Source organism: Mastigoproctus giganteus, chromosome 11 (assembly GCF_048544385.1).
Source record: "Mastigoproctus giganteus isolate SK-2022 chromosome 11, ASM4854438v1, whole genome shotgun sequence".
In the NCBI taxonomy this organism is placed as follows: domain Eukaryota; kingdom Metazoa; phylum Arthropoda; class Arachnida; order Uropygi; family Thelyphonidae; genus Mastigoproctus; species Mastigoproctus giganteus.
This window is the reverse complement of record NC_143585.1, coordinates 32,362,019-32,381,123: the sequence shown is the minus strand read 5'-3', so window position 1 is coordinate 32,381,123 and position 19,105 is coordinate 32,362,019. Positions and strand designations below refer to the sequence as shown.

At 34.5% G+C, this 19,105-nt stretch overlaps 1 protein-coding gene across 2 annotated transcripts in view; it reads left to right on the top strand.

Annotated features, from left to right (window-relative positions):
* Positions 1 to 19,105, top strand: part of Mgtor (nuclear basket protein megator) — a 676,213-nt gene that overhangs the window by 432,743 nt on the left and 224,365 nt on the right. For both annotated transcript variants that reach the window (XM_090385135.1, XM_090385134.1), the window contains exons 37-38: positions 292 to 425; positions 11,333 to 11,397. In XM_090385135.1, the coding sequence (XP_090241261.1) occupies positions 292 to 425; positions 11,333 to 11,397 (199 nt within the window). The remainder of the gene's footprint in view (positions 1 to 291; positions 426 to 11,332; positions 11,398 to 19,105) is intronic.

Sequence of the window (19,105 nt, the reverse complement as noted above, 5' to 3'; positions counted from 1 at the left end):
TACTGTATATTTAAATTGAAGAGGGTGGTTGCAAGATAAATGTGCAAACTTTGCTTTCAGCCAGAAAATAAGTGAATAATGGAACAGACTTCCATCTAGTGTTGTAAGTGGGTAGTTTGGATAAATTTAGAATAATTGAATTATTAGAAGGGATGGGTAAATACTAATACCAAATTAAACCACAAAGTCATAAAAATTGGATTAAAGAAGGGGTTGTTTTTTGCCAAAATTTTTTCATATGTTTAAAGGAAATATTTGTTTTCGATCATCATTGTTAATTTTTCTTCGCAGAGGAAGAAGCATTGAGAATAACGACTCTGAAATCTCAGTACGAGGCCAAACTGAATCGCCAGGAAAGGGAGTTGAAAATTGCACGAGAAAATATAGAAAGGATGGAAAAACAGATGGAAGAACTGAATCAAAAGGTTGGTGATTATTTATATCAGAGGTTTGATATGCACGATTATTTATTTTTTTTTTTATATATACAAGGCATATTTATGAAAGAAGCATCATAGTTAAGCACATTCAGTGATTGGAGATTTTAGCTGAGCATTTGATCTGTCTAGGTTTTTGTTTACAACATTGCCCCCTGGGGGGGATTATCTAGTCATTTAAGTTATCAAAGTAGATATGACGTTTGAAAAAATTTCTCTGTCACGAAGAACTCTTATGAGACAAATTTATAATATTTCAAGTAATTTTTGTGATAAATTAAAATTGGAAGATTGTACTTACCATGCACTGGCTTTAGATGAGTCATGTGACATTACCGATACGAGTCAACTTTTAATCTTTATTCGAGGTATAAATCATAGATTTGAAATTATGGAGGAATTACTTTCTGCTTATCCTATGAAAGACACAACGACTGACAAAGGTTTTTTTATAGCTCTTCAAGAAGCTTTGCAAAGACATAATATAAAGTGGGACAAAATTGTCAACATTGCAACCGATGTGTGTCCTAGTTTGACAGGAAAAAACATTGGATTATTAAAAAGAATAAGCGACGAAATAAAGCATATTCCAGGAAAATAAATAATTTTCTTACATTGTATAATTCATCAAGAAGCCCTTTGCAAAAGAGTTTTAAAACTGAAGCATGTTATATCGGTTGTAATGAAAGTAGTTAATTTTGTTCGTGGAAGAGCTTTAAACCACTGGCAATTCATAATATTTTTGAAAGAAATTGAATGTGATTTTACTGATATTCCTTACAATACGGATATAAGATGGCTTAGTCTTGCAAAAGTGTTAAAACGATTTCATGATTTGTTGGATGAAATCGTAAACTTCTTAAATGCTAAGGACAAGCTGAATGAATTTTGTGAATTAAAAGATGAACAATGGCTGAACAACTTTTTCTTCTCCGTTGCTATGTTTTCGCATCAAAATGAATTAAATTTATTATTACAAGGGAAAGGCAACAATTCCAAAATAAACAGTTAACTCACTTTCCGATCTTACAAAAAAGAGAAAAAAACTTTCAATGTGCTGATTTTAAGAAATATGAGGCTATAATAAGTGACTTATTTAATGAATTTACAAGATTTGATGATTTTCAGAAAATTTCTAAAGAACTATTTTTAATAAGCTTACCATTTAATTTTAATTTCAATGATGCACCACCTTGTATCCAGTTGGAACTGATAAATTTACAATCAAATTTAATATTAAAGAATCAATTTGCTAAAAAAACAATAACAGACTTTTATGCCTCGTTAAATCCAGAAATGTTTAAAAATATTCTGGATAATGCACAGAAATATTTGGCATTCTTTGGATTGCATACCTATGCGAAACTACATTTTCTTTAATGAAAAATACAAAGAGCAAAATTAGATCAAGAGTAACGGATGAAAATTTAGGAGCAGTTCTACGAATAGCCACTAGTGAATTGAATCCCAGTTTTGATGAAATCATAATTCAGGAACATTCCAAATGTAATCCCTCACATTAAAATTTTTGTTTTTTTCATTTACATTGTTATCATAACAATAAAAATGTTTATTCCAGATTGTAGTTCTTATCTGTACCTATCTATAATTGACTTCTATTTAAATATTGTATTTACTTTTTTTAAAAAATATTAATAATTTGGTAATTCAAGTAATATAAAATTTTTTTAGGTTCTGATTTTTTTTGTTAAATCATTCAATCTATTCCGGCCCGCATCATGATACGAAAATTTCATTCAGCTCGCCGACGAAAAAAGTTGCCCCCCCCCCCCTCGCTCTTAAATATAAGTGGTGGCAGACATATTTAGATGATTTTCATTGCCAGTTCAATTTTGGTAATAGTATTTGCCATATAGTGCAAGGAAGCTACAGGCTTATACTGAACTAGCAAAAAAAAAGAAGAAAAATGGGGAAAAAAAAAACAAAAAAAAAAAAACACAACCAAGTAGATGAGAAAAAACACAAATGTTTCCCTTCTCACACAGGGCGCCTCCGTAGCCAGGTGGGAAGGAGCAGCAGTGCGTAGCACACGCTTCTTGATTAGACCGGGGTTCGAGCCCGTCACCACCAAATACGGAGGATGCGGAAAGGTCAGGAAATGACCACCGCATATCCCGGAGCAATATGGCCTTAGTTGCTAATGCTCCTAAAAACCAACAAACAAACATCTCACACAGGTAAATATCCAGTAGACCTTTGAATTTATTCAAACTGTCAGCCTCAACTACCTGTGAGGACAACTTGTTCCAGCTATCAATGACTTGCTGGCTAAAAGAAAACTTCATACAGTCTAATCTAAATCTCAACCACTGTAATTTGAATTTATGACCTTTAGTTTTGGAATTATTTAGAACAGTAAGAATTGCACCTTCATTCATTTTACTTTTCCCTCTCAGAGCCTTATAAACCTCAAGTCAGTTCACCTCTGAGGTGCCTGGTTTCCAAGCTCTGTAGCCCACATAGTCTGAGTCTTTCCTCATATGTTTGTCCTGCCAATCTCACCATTCAAGTTGCTACTCAAAGATTTTAACCATCCATTCAACTAGAAAAAGAAGCACTTGTTCCTATACTGTGGTTTTATGGCATGTATAACTTCTTAGTTGAGTGACTGGAGATGACATGTTATGTGTGGTTTCAAACAGCATGCAATTTTGCATTTTTCAGTTTTAAGTGAAAAATATAAAATGCTCACTTGGTAGATATGGCCTGGTGCATTATCCAGAAAGAGAAGAACTTTTCATTTCTATTTGGACATTATTTCATCAAAGTCAGAAAGCCATTTTTCCAAAATGGCTGATGATCCATGCCCTCAATTAAGTAAATTAATGAGGTTTTGCTTTCTCATTTGTGTGTTACGTCACACCAGCTTTCTGGTTCCACTCAACATTCTTGAAACAGCTCAGTCATCAAAAATGTTCACACAGAAAGATATTGTCACGCTCCCTCATTAATTTTCCTCCCTTATATTGATATAACTTGAGTGTGAAAGATTTTGTGTCCAGATATTGGAAAAACCCAGTCTTATCCATATTTTAAACGTTCCTTATCATAATCTTGTGAGTAACTGAAAGAAGATGAACTTCTCCAGTACTTGCAAGTAGCTTCATTAGCATGAATCACTGTTTATAGAACATAATACGTTCTTTCTTAACTATAACATGGTTTTCTTATGCATTTTCTTTCAATATCAGTCTGCTCATGGATTTTCTTCGGGCATCCTCACTTGAGCCATTCTAGTAACAAGGCATTCATATTGCCAAACATTCTTTCTGTTTTTCTCTTTATTCTGTGATTTCTATTTTCTTGCCTGAGGTTGCTTTATTTAGCTTTTACAATTCATCCATTTTTGAAAATTTCAACCCATTTTTACATATTCCTTTCACTTTCATAATCACTTTTGTTCGATCCTGTGAACGCAAAGCAGACTTACTTTTCTTCCCGTCTGTGGCATAAACATGAACCACTACTGTAACATTCAAAATTTCTTATAACTGATGTTTTTCCATTTCATGCTTGGTATTTTTTTTTATGAGTCTCCTAATTTTTTTTTTTTTTTATATAAATTTCATTAAGGAAGCGTCCTGGTGAAGACATTGCAGATACAGAGAGAAAAAGAAAAGCAATATTGATAAACAGAGGCGGACTGGGTCAAAAATTCTTACCCGGGAAAATTTATAGTGGCCTCATACTGTGGTTTATGGCCAAAATCACACCGGGGTTTCCCCGGTAAGGCTTATGGCCAGTCCACCTCTGTCGATAGAGAAAAAATATGAAATTGTGAAACGCTTTGAGCGAAATGTATCTATCATATGCTACAGACCTAAATGAGGCAACGCCGAGAATTACAAAGAATGCAGAGAAAATAAAAACAACTTTCATAGCAGGAACAACTCAAAGTGTAATTAAAATCCATTAGATCAAGACACAAAGAATTGGAAGAGATGGAACCGCTGTCATCTGTTTGGATAGAAAATCAAACATGGAACAAGTTTTTTTACGATAGAAGCAAAACATTAGCAATATTTTATTACATAATAGTCGTAATAAAATATGTAAGTATTTTATTACTATTATTTATTGTGTTTGGTAATGTTTTGGTTACAAATGTGTGTTCAATCTTGGGTGGTCGGCACCTAACTCTATTTTTCCCATAGGGCCTGTTATTTATATTGCACGATTTTGCATTGCACGAGGGTTTCTAGGAACACAACTATCATGCTATACGAGGACTGACTGTATTTTTGATACAGTAGAACCCAGTTAATCTGGACTTGACGGGACCACACTCGGTCCGGATTAGTGGAAGTCCAGATTAACCGGAAGCTATCTTTAATGTACCAATTTTTATTTAAAGTTACTAAAAACAAACACGAAATTTTAACTAAATTTTTTTTATGTTAAATCAATAAAACAATATTTTAAAATAAAAATTATAAAAATAAAAGAATATAGTAAATAAACAAAATACTGTACAAAGCAATAAAGTTTTAATTTAGAACATTATATTACACAAAATTAAACACAAAAATATTACAACACAAAACAAATAAGTATTTTCGAGAAGTTTACTTGAAATAATCCTCAATGTTATTTTGCTTTAATTTTGAAACTCTCTTTCGGACTGCGTGATCTCACAGACACTTAAAGGTCAGAAGCTCACCAGCTGTGTCATTCTGTCTCTCGAAATAAATCAGTAACTTCTCTAGCATTCCGATTTCTTCAGTGTGACTGGCCCCCGTTCTTTCCTCACACACTTCATCATTGGGATTGTTGTCTTGATTAGCTTGCAATGATGATGATGAGCATGCTTGCACGATGCCTTTTTCAGTGAGGATCTGCTGTCTTAGAACGTTATCACACATTATTCACGGGGCAGTGTCTTCATTTGTTAGATCTGAACAACCCTCCAAACGTTGAAATAACTGAACAAAATCATTATCATCCTTGTCATCATCAGGATACAAAGAAATATCCATTTCTTCCTCAGATCTTTTCATTTGGAACATCAGGCCAAAGTTTTTTCCAGAATTTGATAAGGGTAGTCTTGTCAGTTTTGTGCCAAACTGCAACAGAAAAATAAATGACTGTCTTTATGTTGACATTTTTAAGAAGGTCCATAAAGTTTGATTTTTCTTCAAGCCTCTTGTTGTTCTAACAGTGAGATTATCAACTTCTTTCTGTACCGTCACTTAGCCTCTGTAATTCCTTGATCCATAGGCTGTAATAGTGCAGTAACATTGGGTGACAAAAATTTTACAAAGATGTTGCCAGATCTCAGTTGATCTTCTGCTGGGTGGATTCGAACGTTATCAAAGAATAAAACCACTTTTTCTTCCAGTCCTTGATCCCTTAAATATTTTTTAACTTAAGGAAACAAATGAAATGAAAAACCAATCTTTAAAAAAAGCTGAGCTCGTCCAAGCTGAGTTTTGTGATGTGTGCTTATCTGGTATCTGGGAGGGCTAAGTACATTTTTATTCTTTACTTTAAATAGTAACTTTAACTTCCCAGACGTGTTACTCCACAAAAACAGTGTCACTCTTTCCTTACTTGATTTATGTCCTTTAGCTCAAGAATAAAATATTGAGGCAAGTGTTAAAAACGTTTTTATTGGTGTTATTCCAAAAATTTTGTAATGACAAACCATCATGCGAAAAGCATTACAGAAGTGACATCATCTTCAGCTTTGGCCAGAGCAAATTATTGTAACTTGTATTGTTGGAATCATACCTGTATGATGGCAACAATAATTTACTGGGCCAAATTTGATGAAAATTTGCACGGAACTTCATCTTAGCTCTATATTAGGGGAAAAGCTTTCAAACCTCTGAAAATTGCAGTACTTTTTCCAGGATAGTAAAAAATATGAACATGTGATCAAGGAAATTTTCTCATGTAATAAACAGCATAATGTGGACATATAGCATATCATTTTTGGAAAGCTAAGCAATTTAGAAACAGAAATATTAAGGTTTTAAGATGCAAAAAAGCTTGCGGATACTGGGAAATATGTTAATTCAAAAATACATCTGGTTTCAAGTCACCTGGTGTTTTCAGATTGAATGTAATTTTGTTTTTTTACAATTAAACTTTGAGTCTTGAAAAGAGTTCTGCACATTTATGAAAACATTCTTGAACATGTCATCAGATCTTCTGATAAAAATTGCACGTAATGGAACAACTATAGATGGTGTATTTAGTCGTAAACTAAAATCTCTTCAATGTAAAATTTATATTTCCTACTTTAGCCGTTACAGACCAATACTTTCAGTAACCGATATGTAATTAGTATTAATAAAATAAAAACATTGTTGTATTATTATCCATGAATTTTATTGATATCTGAAAATTAAAATGTTTTTAATGCTTTTCAATTACTCTTAAATGTAAAACACATTAAATATGCTAGCAGCAGGACACATTATATACCTGGACAGAATTTTATATATATATATTTTTTTTGGTATCATTTTGAAAAATAAACCAGTCTCACCAGCATTAAAAATTTGGGATGGAACTAAACTTTGTTCATTTAAAACTTGAGAAACTATAAAATAATATCTTTAATACAAATAGATACTGAATATCTTTAATTACAAATAGATACTGTAGCTTTCGAGACAAATCGTTCTCTTCTTCAACAGAAATGGTAACTTTGCAGATAAAATTATTCTAACGGACACAGTTGTGCATGCAGTGAGGCGTGTGAGGGCACGAGGTAGGTCATTCAATCATTAAACTGGTGTTTATTGTTGCTGCATGGTTGTGTATAGTTTTCCTCCAGCGCTTGTCTAAACCTAAAACGGTTGTCTCTAAGATGGAATATAGTCTCGTGCCTTTCCAGCAGTTCATGGCTCTCGATTTACACAATATATTGAGTTATTCTAATCAGAGGCAGTGGCAAAAGTGTCTGGAGTGGTCAGTTATTTCATAATCCTGCTTGGGATTGAGGTCGTGGTGGGTGGACCAGAAGTGTTCCGCTATTGCGGACTTGTCGGTCTCAGCAATGTGAATCGCTCTGTCGTGTACTGCAAGGTGGTCTTGAAGTCTCTCCTATGCAGCAGCTGTGTCACAGAATTCCAAATTTGAGTAAGAAATACAAGAAACTTTGTTATGCTCTTCAAAAAATTATAGTGATCCATTTTTTAATGTCACAGCAGGTTATACTGACCATGTGATAGGTCCCAAGCAATTTTCCATGAGTCTAATGCTACTTTACATTCATTGTAATTACCTTAAAGGCAAACAAACTGTATAATGCCCCGAAAATTTCCACTGCTCTACCTTGTTTGTTTCATTGCTATTTTTATTACAATATTTGTATTTCAAAATGAAAGCACACTGATTTATTGAAGCTAATGATTAGCTTGAAGGTTGACCATGAGAAATAATTTGTTAACAACATGAAATTAACTTTGGCCTAGAAGTTCATTTCATTATACAGAATGTATAGACTCAATATGGCATCTACAAGTAGCTGTGTTTTGTTTGTATAACCATAGCAGGTTCCCCTTAGGAGGGACTGCATTAGTTGTGCAAGAACTTTTGTTGAAAGACGCTCATCAAAGATTAGAACTTGTATGTTTTTTTGTTTTTTTGTTTGTTTGTTTTTTATCACAGCCTAAATGTGAAAATGAATTAACTGCTATCATGCACCTTTTGTAAATTTCTTTTAAAAACATGCTCTCACTGAAACAGCACATTTTGAAAGATTATTTTAAATTATGAAACCAGTTCCTCATCTGGTTAGACTTTTCTTACATATGTATACATATATGGTTTGCTATACGTATATACTAATATATACAGCAGTTACTGTATGTGTAATTTTACAAATTAATCTAACTACACTGCATAATCAATGCAGAATGTATAGTCTTTATTTCTTGTTTAATATTGTAGTACATATTCTGAATTAAATCATATTACATTGTATTAGTAGGACTACATTAAATATTCAAACTTTTCTTTGTTTTCCTGATTTTATGAACTGTTGACATAGTGACCATTTTTCTCATTCCCCTTAGGGTTTGCTATGATATTTTGCTATAGTAATATTTTAGCCTAAAACAGATATCAGAACAAATAAAAGCTGATAAAAATTACGAAGAGGGAAATATCGTTTCACTGCTTATGATTTATTAATTTGTAATGCAAAGAATGGATTCATTGAAACTTTTTTGTAAAATAATAAGAGGAGTTTTCCTCAATATAGTACGTAGAACACTTCCATATGATACTCTCCATAAATTAAAACGAAAAAATCAAAAACTTACATTAGAGTAAAAAATAAATAATTAAAAAATAATTTAACACAATTCAAATCAATTTAACACAATTAAAAATTAAAAAGATTAAAAAGAATCTAACAAAAATATTCAAAACGATTTTCCTTCCTGAAGCTGACAATGCTTTTCTACCGTGTCGTTAGCATTAGCAGAGGCATATGATGCAAAAAAGCAAGCTTATGCAGCATCAGCCAAAAAAAAAAAAAAACTCCCATTTCACTCCTCCATTTGTTCCAAATGCCTCTCAGCCTTAAATTTATTTATACTATCAACTTCCCACATCAAAAGATGGAAGTCTCTTCCACCAATCAACTACCCATTGGCTAAAGGCAAATTTCTGTACATCTATTCTACAAATGTCTTTCCTCAATTTGAAACTGTGCCCCCTTGGGTTCTTAACCTGAGCAAGAGGAACAATCCCATCAGCATTCAGCTTGCTCAACCCATTCCATGCCTTATTCATCTCAATCAGATCACCTCGCAGGTGCCTACACTCTAGGCCCTGCAATTTGCAGAACTTAACCCTTTGTTGGTATGAGCTCCCCTTTGTCCCCCTCACCAATCTTGTTGCCCTTCTTTGTACTTGTTCTAGCAACTCAACATCCTTACTAAAATGAGGCCTCCAGACCTGTAAAGAGTACTTTATGTATGTCCTGACCATTGCCTTGTATAATGGGATAATCACCTCCCTATCCCTGCTAGCAAAAATTCCTATATATCATTGACAAGACTCAATGACCTACCCTGGCAGCCAGTCTGGACTGCTCAGAGAACTTCATATTTGACTAAGAATTTTTTTTTCACTTTCTACTTCCTTGAGTGTAGTACCACAAAGTTGGTACGTTTCCCTCAGGTTATTGCTACCCATATGCAGTACTTTGCATTTTTCAATGTTAAACTTCAGTTGCTACTTCTCAGCCCATTTGCCGAACTTATCTCGATGCAGTTGGTTAAGCATAGTGTCTTTAACAACCATGCAAAACTTTGCATCAGTTGCAAACTTCAACATTAAACCTGATATACCTTCATCAATATCATTGATAAATATACAAAACCAAAATGGGCCCAACATCGAACCTTGGAGAACTCCATTAATAACATTTGTCCAGGAAGAGCAGTGCCCATTTATTACCATTCTCTGTCGTCTCCCACTCAACCATCCCTTTATCCATTGTAGCAACTTACATTTAATGCCATACCTCTCCAATTTGTATAGCAGTCTTTCATGTGCAACAGTATCAAAAGCTTTCCTGAAATCCATGTATATGATATCAAAATTATTTTTGGCATACAGTTCCTTTCTGACCATATCATAGTATCCAATAAAATTGGTCAGACAAGACCTCCCTTTAACAGACCCATTCTGTATCTTAGCTATTACATTAGCATTAGCATTAGTAGAGGCATTTGATGCAAGAAAGCAAGCTTATGCAGCATCAGCCAATAAAAAATAAAAAATAAATAAATAAATAAATCGTGATCACAGGAATGAAAATTCCTATGATCATGACAGCTCTGATTCATACAATCTAATTGAAACTTTTTGTTTTTCATGTGGAAATGTTAAAATAAATAATTGTGTTAAAAATATAAGAAAAAATATTTTATTTCTTAATAATACAGTTCCCGTTTGTATATATTACACTATGGTTTTGCAAAGCTAATAAGATGTGCATACAGGGAGTTGTGCCTTGTGGATATATGCACTCTATTACAGAAATCAGCACACATCTGATTGAAGAGTTGATATCAGGCTCTTAATTCATTTTGAACATTTTATATATTCTTGCAACATTTGAGCAGTGAGGCAGTGTTTCATGATATTCTGATTTCTGTTTTCTTTTTTTTCCAGTGAGCTACATATAGATATCTAGTAGAAGCTATCTATTGTGTTAGAAAATCACAATAAAATCAAATTCCATCATACAATGGAATGTGATGTTCTTGTGCATGTTCTTTCGGCAGTGGTCCATTGATAGACTTTATTCAAATATGTACTCTTGAACAATTCTAGTCACGTAGATTTCCAGTTCTTCTATTATTATATATACACAATCTATTTATGAAGTAGAGGGATTATGGGATTATCATTAGTACAATAGGATAAAAGAGGATGAATGCAGGTATTCTATTTCTGTTATACAAATGAGATCATAATCAATTCTATATATTATTTTGTCATACATTTATATGATTACTTTTATTTAAAATACTCCATTGCTCATTTACTCCTAAAACAGACTGCATATTGTGGTGATCTTGTTCATTCCTGTGGCAGTATGACTGTACTTGAGATTAAAATTTAAAGAATATATAATTCTAAGCCATGCAGCTTGTCATATATTTTCTCTCTACTCTAGATTTATCATTAGTGTCTTGAAGTTCCATTCAGTCTGCATTATTTTACCAATCCCTCTCATAGCAAACCTTTATGACTTTCTTTTAAAAACCATTTTACTCTATAGGATATTATTGTAGCATAAAATGCTTTAATATCACTGAATATATTATATTTAGATTTTTACACCACTATGTTCTTTCATATTTATTTTTGGGATTTCTTCTTATTATTTTTTTCTTTATTAGATGTCTCAACATCATAAACCTGTTTCTAAATCATCAGTGGCACCTGGACTTGTTGAAAGAGGAAGGTATTAACATTTTTATTTTATATTATTGCTGTAGTTTTGTTTTATTATTATTTTATTATTGTTGTTGTTATTATTTTTACCAATGTGTGGTATGCATTCTTAGATTTAAGCAAATCAGTTGATATTAGTGCTCATTTTTCATTAATTCTCTGGCACTACTCTAGTGGCCTTGCTACACCAAAAAAGGGAAAACCATAAAAATTTTAATATCTATTATTACATCAGTATTAATTTTCAGTAGAGATTTTTTTGTGGGTTCAGTTTCAATATCTTCTTGTCACTAACCAGTTGGGATCAGAGCAGTAGGGTTTTTTTTTTTTTTAAATCATGACTGCTGCTAAAAAAGTTATAATGGTGCATCCTCGATATATCTTGTTGTATCGTGGTTTTGAATGTAACACTCTTATCACCACATCCTCCAAAATGAAATGGGGGGGGGGGAGAAGAACAGCTCTTTCAGAGATTTTCCAAAGGAGCATATCCCTCCCTATTGGAGGGTGGAACGCACAAATGAATACATGTCAAAGTGAAAGGAGGTGAGGGATGTAATAAAAATATTGTTTTTGTACGTGAAGTATTTAGAAATTATTGGACTGCTGTATTCTCTTGTTTTGTATATTCATTTATAGAGTAAATTTTTATAAACACAGAACTTACTAAGACAAATTACTGTGGGTTTGCAATTTATTATTATTGATGACATGCTGCAAGCAAGCATAGCTTATATAGTGCCAGCAAAAAAAAAAAAAATCCTTCCTTTTCCCTGTAATTATAACCAAAGCCTTTAAAATTTAAAGGGCAAAATTTTAAAAATTTATTCAAAATACCCACCACATTTACAGATCAAAACTTATTTCAGCAATCAATTCAGCATGTTTTTTTTTTTTTTTTTTTTTTGTTTAAATATCTATCCTCTAAGATAGTAAGATGGGAACAGGTATTCTATGTGTTATCAGACACTCAGTCTAAAACACTGATGGATCCAATATCTTTCTATTACAGAAGATTTAGGAGAAGTCCAGTTGGCCTGCCTGCCTAAAATCCACTTATGCACACCTTCTCGGTGGTAAGCCCTGTTACATCACTTAGGTGGCAACGAACGTGTAGAGTAGTTCTCTTCAAGAAAGCTGGTCAGCGTGAAGAGGAAAAGACCAAACCCTCCAGCATATGACAGCACGACAAAGTAAATGGCCCTCAGTCCCCAGCAGCTTTCACTCTCCCTCTTATAGCAGCGAGAGGATCAGAGTGGAAGCAGAGGGTGCTAAGAATCTCTGGGTACGACCAGGCTGCCATGCACGGAAACTGAACTTGTCCTATTACAACGTAAGATCGCTCATCAGTGAAGACAGAATATTAGAGCTAGAAAAGGAATTAGAAAATGTGAATTGGAATATCATCCTTAAAACAAGAAGAAGAAATGAATCAATTATAAGTTTATCAAGTGGAAATCTGCTGTACACCAATGCAAACAGTGAAAGGAGTGAAGGTGGAGTTGGGTTTCTAGTCCATAACGATTTAAAAAACAACATTTTGGAATTCAAAAGTACATCACCAAGGGTGTCAAGACTATTACTCAAGATTTCTAAGAGGTACAAGCTAAAGGTTATAATGATTTATGCACCAACATCGAGCCATGATGATGAAGAGGTTGAAGAAATGTACATCGAAATTGAGTCTTCTAGATGAGCAGAAAACCCACTACACTATTATTATGGGGAACTTCAATGCTAAGGTTAAAAAAAGACAAAACAGCACAGAAAGCGGAACTGTGGGAAATTTTGGAATTGGTGAAAGAAACGAAAGAGGTGAGAGACTTGTGGAATTGCAGAATCTCAAGGATTGTCAGTAATGAACACTTTTTTCAAGAAAAGAGTGAACAGAAAATGGGTATGGAAGAGTCCAAATGGATTAACAACTAATGAAATCGACTTCATCCTCACTAACAGAAGATATATCGTGAATGATGTTACCGTCCGGAATAAGGTAAAAGTTGGAAGTAATCACAGAATGGTAAGATGCATACTTGATATAGATGTAGGAAAGAAAAAAACTGACTCGAGTAAATAATACGAAGGTCTTTGAGAAAACAGAAGAGGAGAAAAAGCAGTATATACTGGAACTTAAGAACACGTTTGAGCTTCTGCAGACTGCTCAGGACCAAGATATTGAAGAGGAATATTACAACTTTCTGAAAGTGATAAAGCCCAAGGAACCTATAGAGAAAAAGAAATCCAAAGAAGACAAAAATTAGTCAAGAAACACTTATGATGAACCAAAGGCGACAAATGAAGAGCAAGATAAACACTGAAAAGGAGAAAATTGAGTATACTGAGTTATGCAAAGCCATTAGAAAGAGACTCAGAGAGGACATAAGATTTAACACAAGAAAAGTAGAAAAAGCATTAAGGGAAAACAAAGGACTTAAATCAGCAGCCATGAGCAGTAATACAGAAAGACAAATGATACTGAAACTGAAGAATAGCGATAGTGTGTTTATGAATAGCAGAGAAGGCATAATTCAAATAGCAGAAGACTACTATAGAGAATTATACAAGGAGCAGGGGAATGATGCCAGCAGTGGGGAAGATGGACTGCAAAGTAGCAACACATACGACATACCCGATATTCTTCCTGATGAGGTAGAACATGCATTGAAGAAAATGAAGAATCAGAAAGCCCCGGGGGAAGTTGAAATTACTGTAGAGTTGTTAAAATTGGGAGGAAAAGACATAACACAAAAACTGGCAAGGCTCTTCATAAAGTGCATTAGAAAAGGTGTGACGCCTAAGCAGTGGAATAATGCAATCATAGTTTTGCTGCATAAGAAAGGAGATAAATCAGAAATTGGAAATTATAGACCAATTAGCTTGTTATCCCACATCTACAAGTTGTTCACAAGGGTCGTTACTAACAGATTAGAAAGAATACTTGATGAGAATCTACCAAAAGAGCAAGCTGGCTTTAGGACAGGATTCTCAACTATGGATCACCTTCACGTAATATCACAGCTAATGGAGAAAGCAAATGAATATAAAACACCATTATGCTTGGCATTTGTGGATTACGAAAAGGCATTTGACTCCATACAGCATAAGGCAATGTTTCGGGCACTGGAAAGACAAGGCATAGATACCCCATATATTATGATTTTGAAGAAAATATATGAGAGTGCCACCTCCTTTATGAGACTAGACAAAGACAGTAGGAAATTTAAAATTGAGAAAGGAGTTCGAAAAGGAGACACAATATCTCCGAAGCTGTTTACTGCTGCCCTTGAGGAAGCTTTCAGAAGATTAGACTGGTTGCAGAAAGGGGTCAATGTGAATGGAGAGTATCTAAACCATTTACGATTTGCAGATGATATTGTGTTCATAAGCCATGATCCCAAAGAATTAGAGGAAAATATTAATCAGTTATGCTCAGTTAGTAAGGATTTTGGACTAAAGATGAATATGGCTAAGGCGCCTCCGTAGCCAGGTGGGAAGGAGCAGCAGTGCGTAGCACATGCTTCTTGATTAGACCGGGGTTCGAGCCCGTCACCACCAAATACGGAGGATGCGGAAAGGTTAAGGAATGACCACCGCATATCCTGGAGCAATATGGCCTTAGTTGCTAATGCTCCTAAAAACCAAACAACAACAACAATATGGCTAAAACAAAAGTAATGATGAACAAGTATGCCATAATGGGACATAATGATTGAAGGAGCACGAAAAGGTGAATTCATATACTTATCTGGGACAAGTGATTAGCTGTAATAATGATAAATGGCTGGAAATCAAGAGAAAAATAAATTTTGGATGGATAGCATTTAGGAAATATATTCTTATATTGAAGAGCAATATCCCAGTTTGTCTGAAACATTAAATAATGAACCAATTCCCCGCCATGACTTATGGAAGTGAAACTTGGGCACTCACCAAAAGAATGGAAGAGAAGCTGAGAACTACACAGCGAAGAATGGAACGAATTATATTGGGAATCAGACTGTTAGATAAGAAGAGAAGCACATGGATTGGGCAGCAAACTCAAGTAAAGGACATTCTTATCAAAACTAAAGAACTAAAATGGTCTTGGGCAGGACACATAGCTCAAAGAGATGGATCATCTATTTCATAATTTCATCTATCCATCTCAAATTGAGATGGATAGATGAAATTCATGAGTTTGTGTGTAGTAAATGATGGCCATTGCACAAAACAGAAGGAACTGGAAAGTTGCTGGAGAGGCCTTCTTCCTGCAGTGGATTGAAAATGGATGATGCTGATTTTTTTTTTTTTTTTTTTTGTCCTCGCCTTTTCCCATTATTAAATGGGGTCAGCGTTTTTATTGTTTGGCATGCAATTTTACGGCCGGATGCCCTTCCTGAAGCCAACCCTCACCCTTTATTTAGGCTGAGGATATGCATTGGTCATTCCCTGACCTTCTGCATCCTCCGTATTTGGTGGTCACAGGCTCGAACCCCGGTCTAATCAAGAAGCGTGTGCTATGCACTACTGCTCCTGCCCACCTGGCTACGGAGGAGCCTGCTGATGATGATGTTGATGAAGATAGTAAAACAAAAGAAAAAAAAAAATTAAATCAATAAAAATAACAATAAAAGGCAATTGTAAAAGACCACACTTGGAATACTGTGTTCAAGTGCAGAGACTGCACCTAAAGAAAGAAATCAAGATTCTTGATAGGGTCTGAAGATTAGCAGTGCACCTGGTGAGATTGCCAAAGGGATGTCCATATGAGGAATTACTTCAAATTTGTGGTCTATAGTGTTTAGTAACTAGGCACCTAAAAGGAGACTTAATTGAGGCAGGCAAGGTGCTGAGGGGAGAAAATAAAATGAATGAGAATGAAAATTTTCGCTGTCGTAGATGATTCCACAACTAGGGGACATAAATTCAAATTACAAGGGAAGAGGTGCTGGCTGGATTGCAGGAAGTTTTCTTTTAGCCAGTGAGTTGTTAATTACTGGAATAAGTCATCCATTGGCAGTTGAACCTGCCATATTGGGCAGTTTGCAGCGTTAGATGAGTATCTGGGGGCAGGTAGTAAGTGGTTGGTTTTGTATTTATTTGTTTTTCATTTTTTATTTATTTCATTTTATTTTTATGTTTTTTTTTGCATTTGCAGCAAAAGCCTTGAGCTTCTTTGCACCTTGTGGCTAATACTAATACCCTCTAGCTCTCAATCCTTATACAGTGGATTTAATTCTCTTTTTCTCTATTTCTGTATGTCATTGATAGTAATTTAGTAATTAATAATGATAGCAATTAATAATTGATAGTCAGATTACAGTTCCGACCTCCCCCAAAATTTTTTTCTTATCAATTACCTTCAGCTTGGTGCTCCCTTGATGGATGTTATTCTGCTTTCCAAATGCAGCATTTGTAGTAGCAAATTATGCTAAAAAGCAAGCTTATAAAGCATTAAACAGGGAAAAAAAAAAAAAAACCCTTCCCACGTCACCTTCGATATTTTGCCCACACACTGGCTGAAGGCAGACTTTGCTAAAGCCATAGGCAAATGGCATAGAAGCCATGTTCACATGATGGAAGCACCGTGGTGATTTTAACTTTCCTACGCAAAATGGCTTCGATTTGTCATTTCCTGTTTGGTTTAAACAAAAGTACGGTCACTCTGTCTTTCATGTGCTTGAAGCCTTGTATTCGCTGAGCGTCATTCTTACAAGTCAGAATGGAACTGGGTAATAACATTTTATAACAAAGTCTCATCGCAGTTATATACCTGTTCTGTGGTACTGCCACTATCTTCAATTATTTTCTGAAGCTGCGCAGGATAAGAGCATGCAGCTTCATCATAGACTGCATGTATCTCACCTGATATAGCCTTTTTGGTTATTCCATGTCACTTTTTAAAACGTGCTAGCCATCCATTACTTGCAGTGAATGCTGTGGTCTCATTTCCATGTTGTGGAAATTTTAGCTTGGGTTTGCAGATATGGTCCAAATAGAGGTATGTCTTCAGATCGTTCTTGAACAAACCACCAAAACACAGCTTTATCCAGTTGCTCGTCTTGAGGTTGCCGCAGGTGTTTATGTACAGTCCATCACTTGTTTCCATAGACTTGGCTGCATCACAAAGTTCCTCCTCTTATTTCTTCCATCCACACACTGTAGTTTCATACACTCCAAGATCTCTAGCCACTTGAGTTTGCCTGACTCCGGAGTTGATTCTGTCAAGAGTAGCAATTTTTTTTTGAAATTTCAGACATTTCTTTAAATTTATACTGTATTTTAAAAATGCAACTTACAATTTGAGAAAAATTGTAAAACAAGAAAAATTGACAGTTGGGAATTGAACTTGTGTGAGGAGTGTTTTTCTGCATGAAAACCCTACTTATTTTCCTCTTATTTGCATATCTCCAGCTAACTACAGCAATATCTCGTTTAGCACGCCTTCAAAAAGCACAGGTTTCACTATAACACGGTTTTCAATTAAGTTTAAGTTGAAAATTTACTATACACATTAAAACTCATTCAATTGCCTAGAAATGCACTCTACATATTTGCTGCGATGCCAACTATATTGTCTCACATGTGCATATATGCCAATAGCTTCCCTCAAGCAGTCAGCAGCAACATGCAACAGTGTTCGGTATTTTTAATTCCATTATGACGAGACAACGTGATAGCTTTTCAAACTTTTCATTTCACAATTTATTTTAACCCCTTTAAATATGTTCAAAAATATATTTGCATCTTGGCTAGAAATCACTGTCGACAACATGCCTTCTGTTTGGCAACATGTTTTGTCCCATTTGGCAAATGGTCCCACTGATTTTGAATCACAAATTCAAACAACTGACAAAGAATTTTCAACAGAAGAATTGGAGAAAGATTTTCAGGAGATTTACATGGCCTGCGAGGTGATTATGAATGGAGATCCGAACGTTGAACATAGCATCAAGATAGGGCAAATTTTACAAGATGGGATTCGATGCTACAAAGACTTTCTTGCCGAAAAAGAAGAGACTACTTCACCAGACTTCATTGAAATACCTAAATAAACAATAATGCTTTTTTCTCATCTCTCATGCTGTTACTTTTCATTAATTAAATTTTTGCAGTATATATTTTTTCAAATCCTATTAATTGGCTATCAAGTGAAAATTGTTTATAGGTTTATTATAATTTGTTTAAAAACTGTTTCTCTGGTATGCATTCAATTAAAGCCCATTATAATTATACCTCAATCAGCACGGTTTCACATAACATGGAATAGTTTCGGTACCAATTATCAGTGCTATGCGGAGTATTGCTGTAATTTGTACAGGCCCGATCACTATGTTATTTCTTAAACTTATTCTTCTCATACATTACTGACACACAACTTTGTTTTCCCTTAACACGGAACCCTTTCATCTTTTACAGTTAGATCCCCAACTGATTATACTACTTTAGAACTACGCCGAGCCACCTTTTCCAAAAATGACTAGAGAATGCCGCGTCTTAAGTGGTGGTATGATAAAGGGATTATATTGATGTTGATTACCTCCCTGAGCACCCTTTAAATTCACAATCATTCTACTTTACTTTGTCTATTGTTCCGATAGGCCCACTAACTGAAATATTTCCATAATGTTTTCTTTGTTCGTAAAAAAAAAATTTTTTTTTTTTTTTTTTTTTTTTTTCACTTACTATTTTTGTCCAGAGAAATGGATATTTGTAAGACTTTGTGCCTTACAAACTTT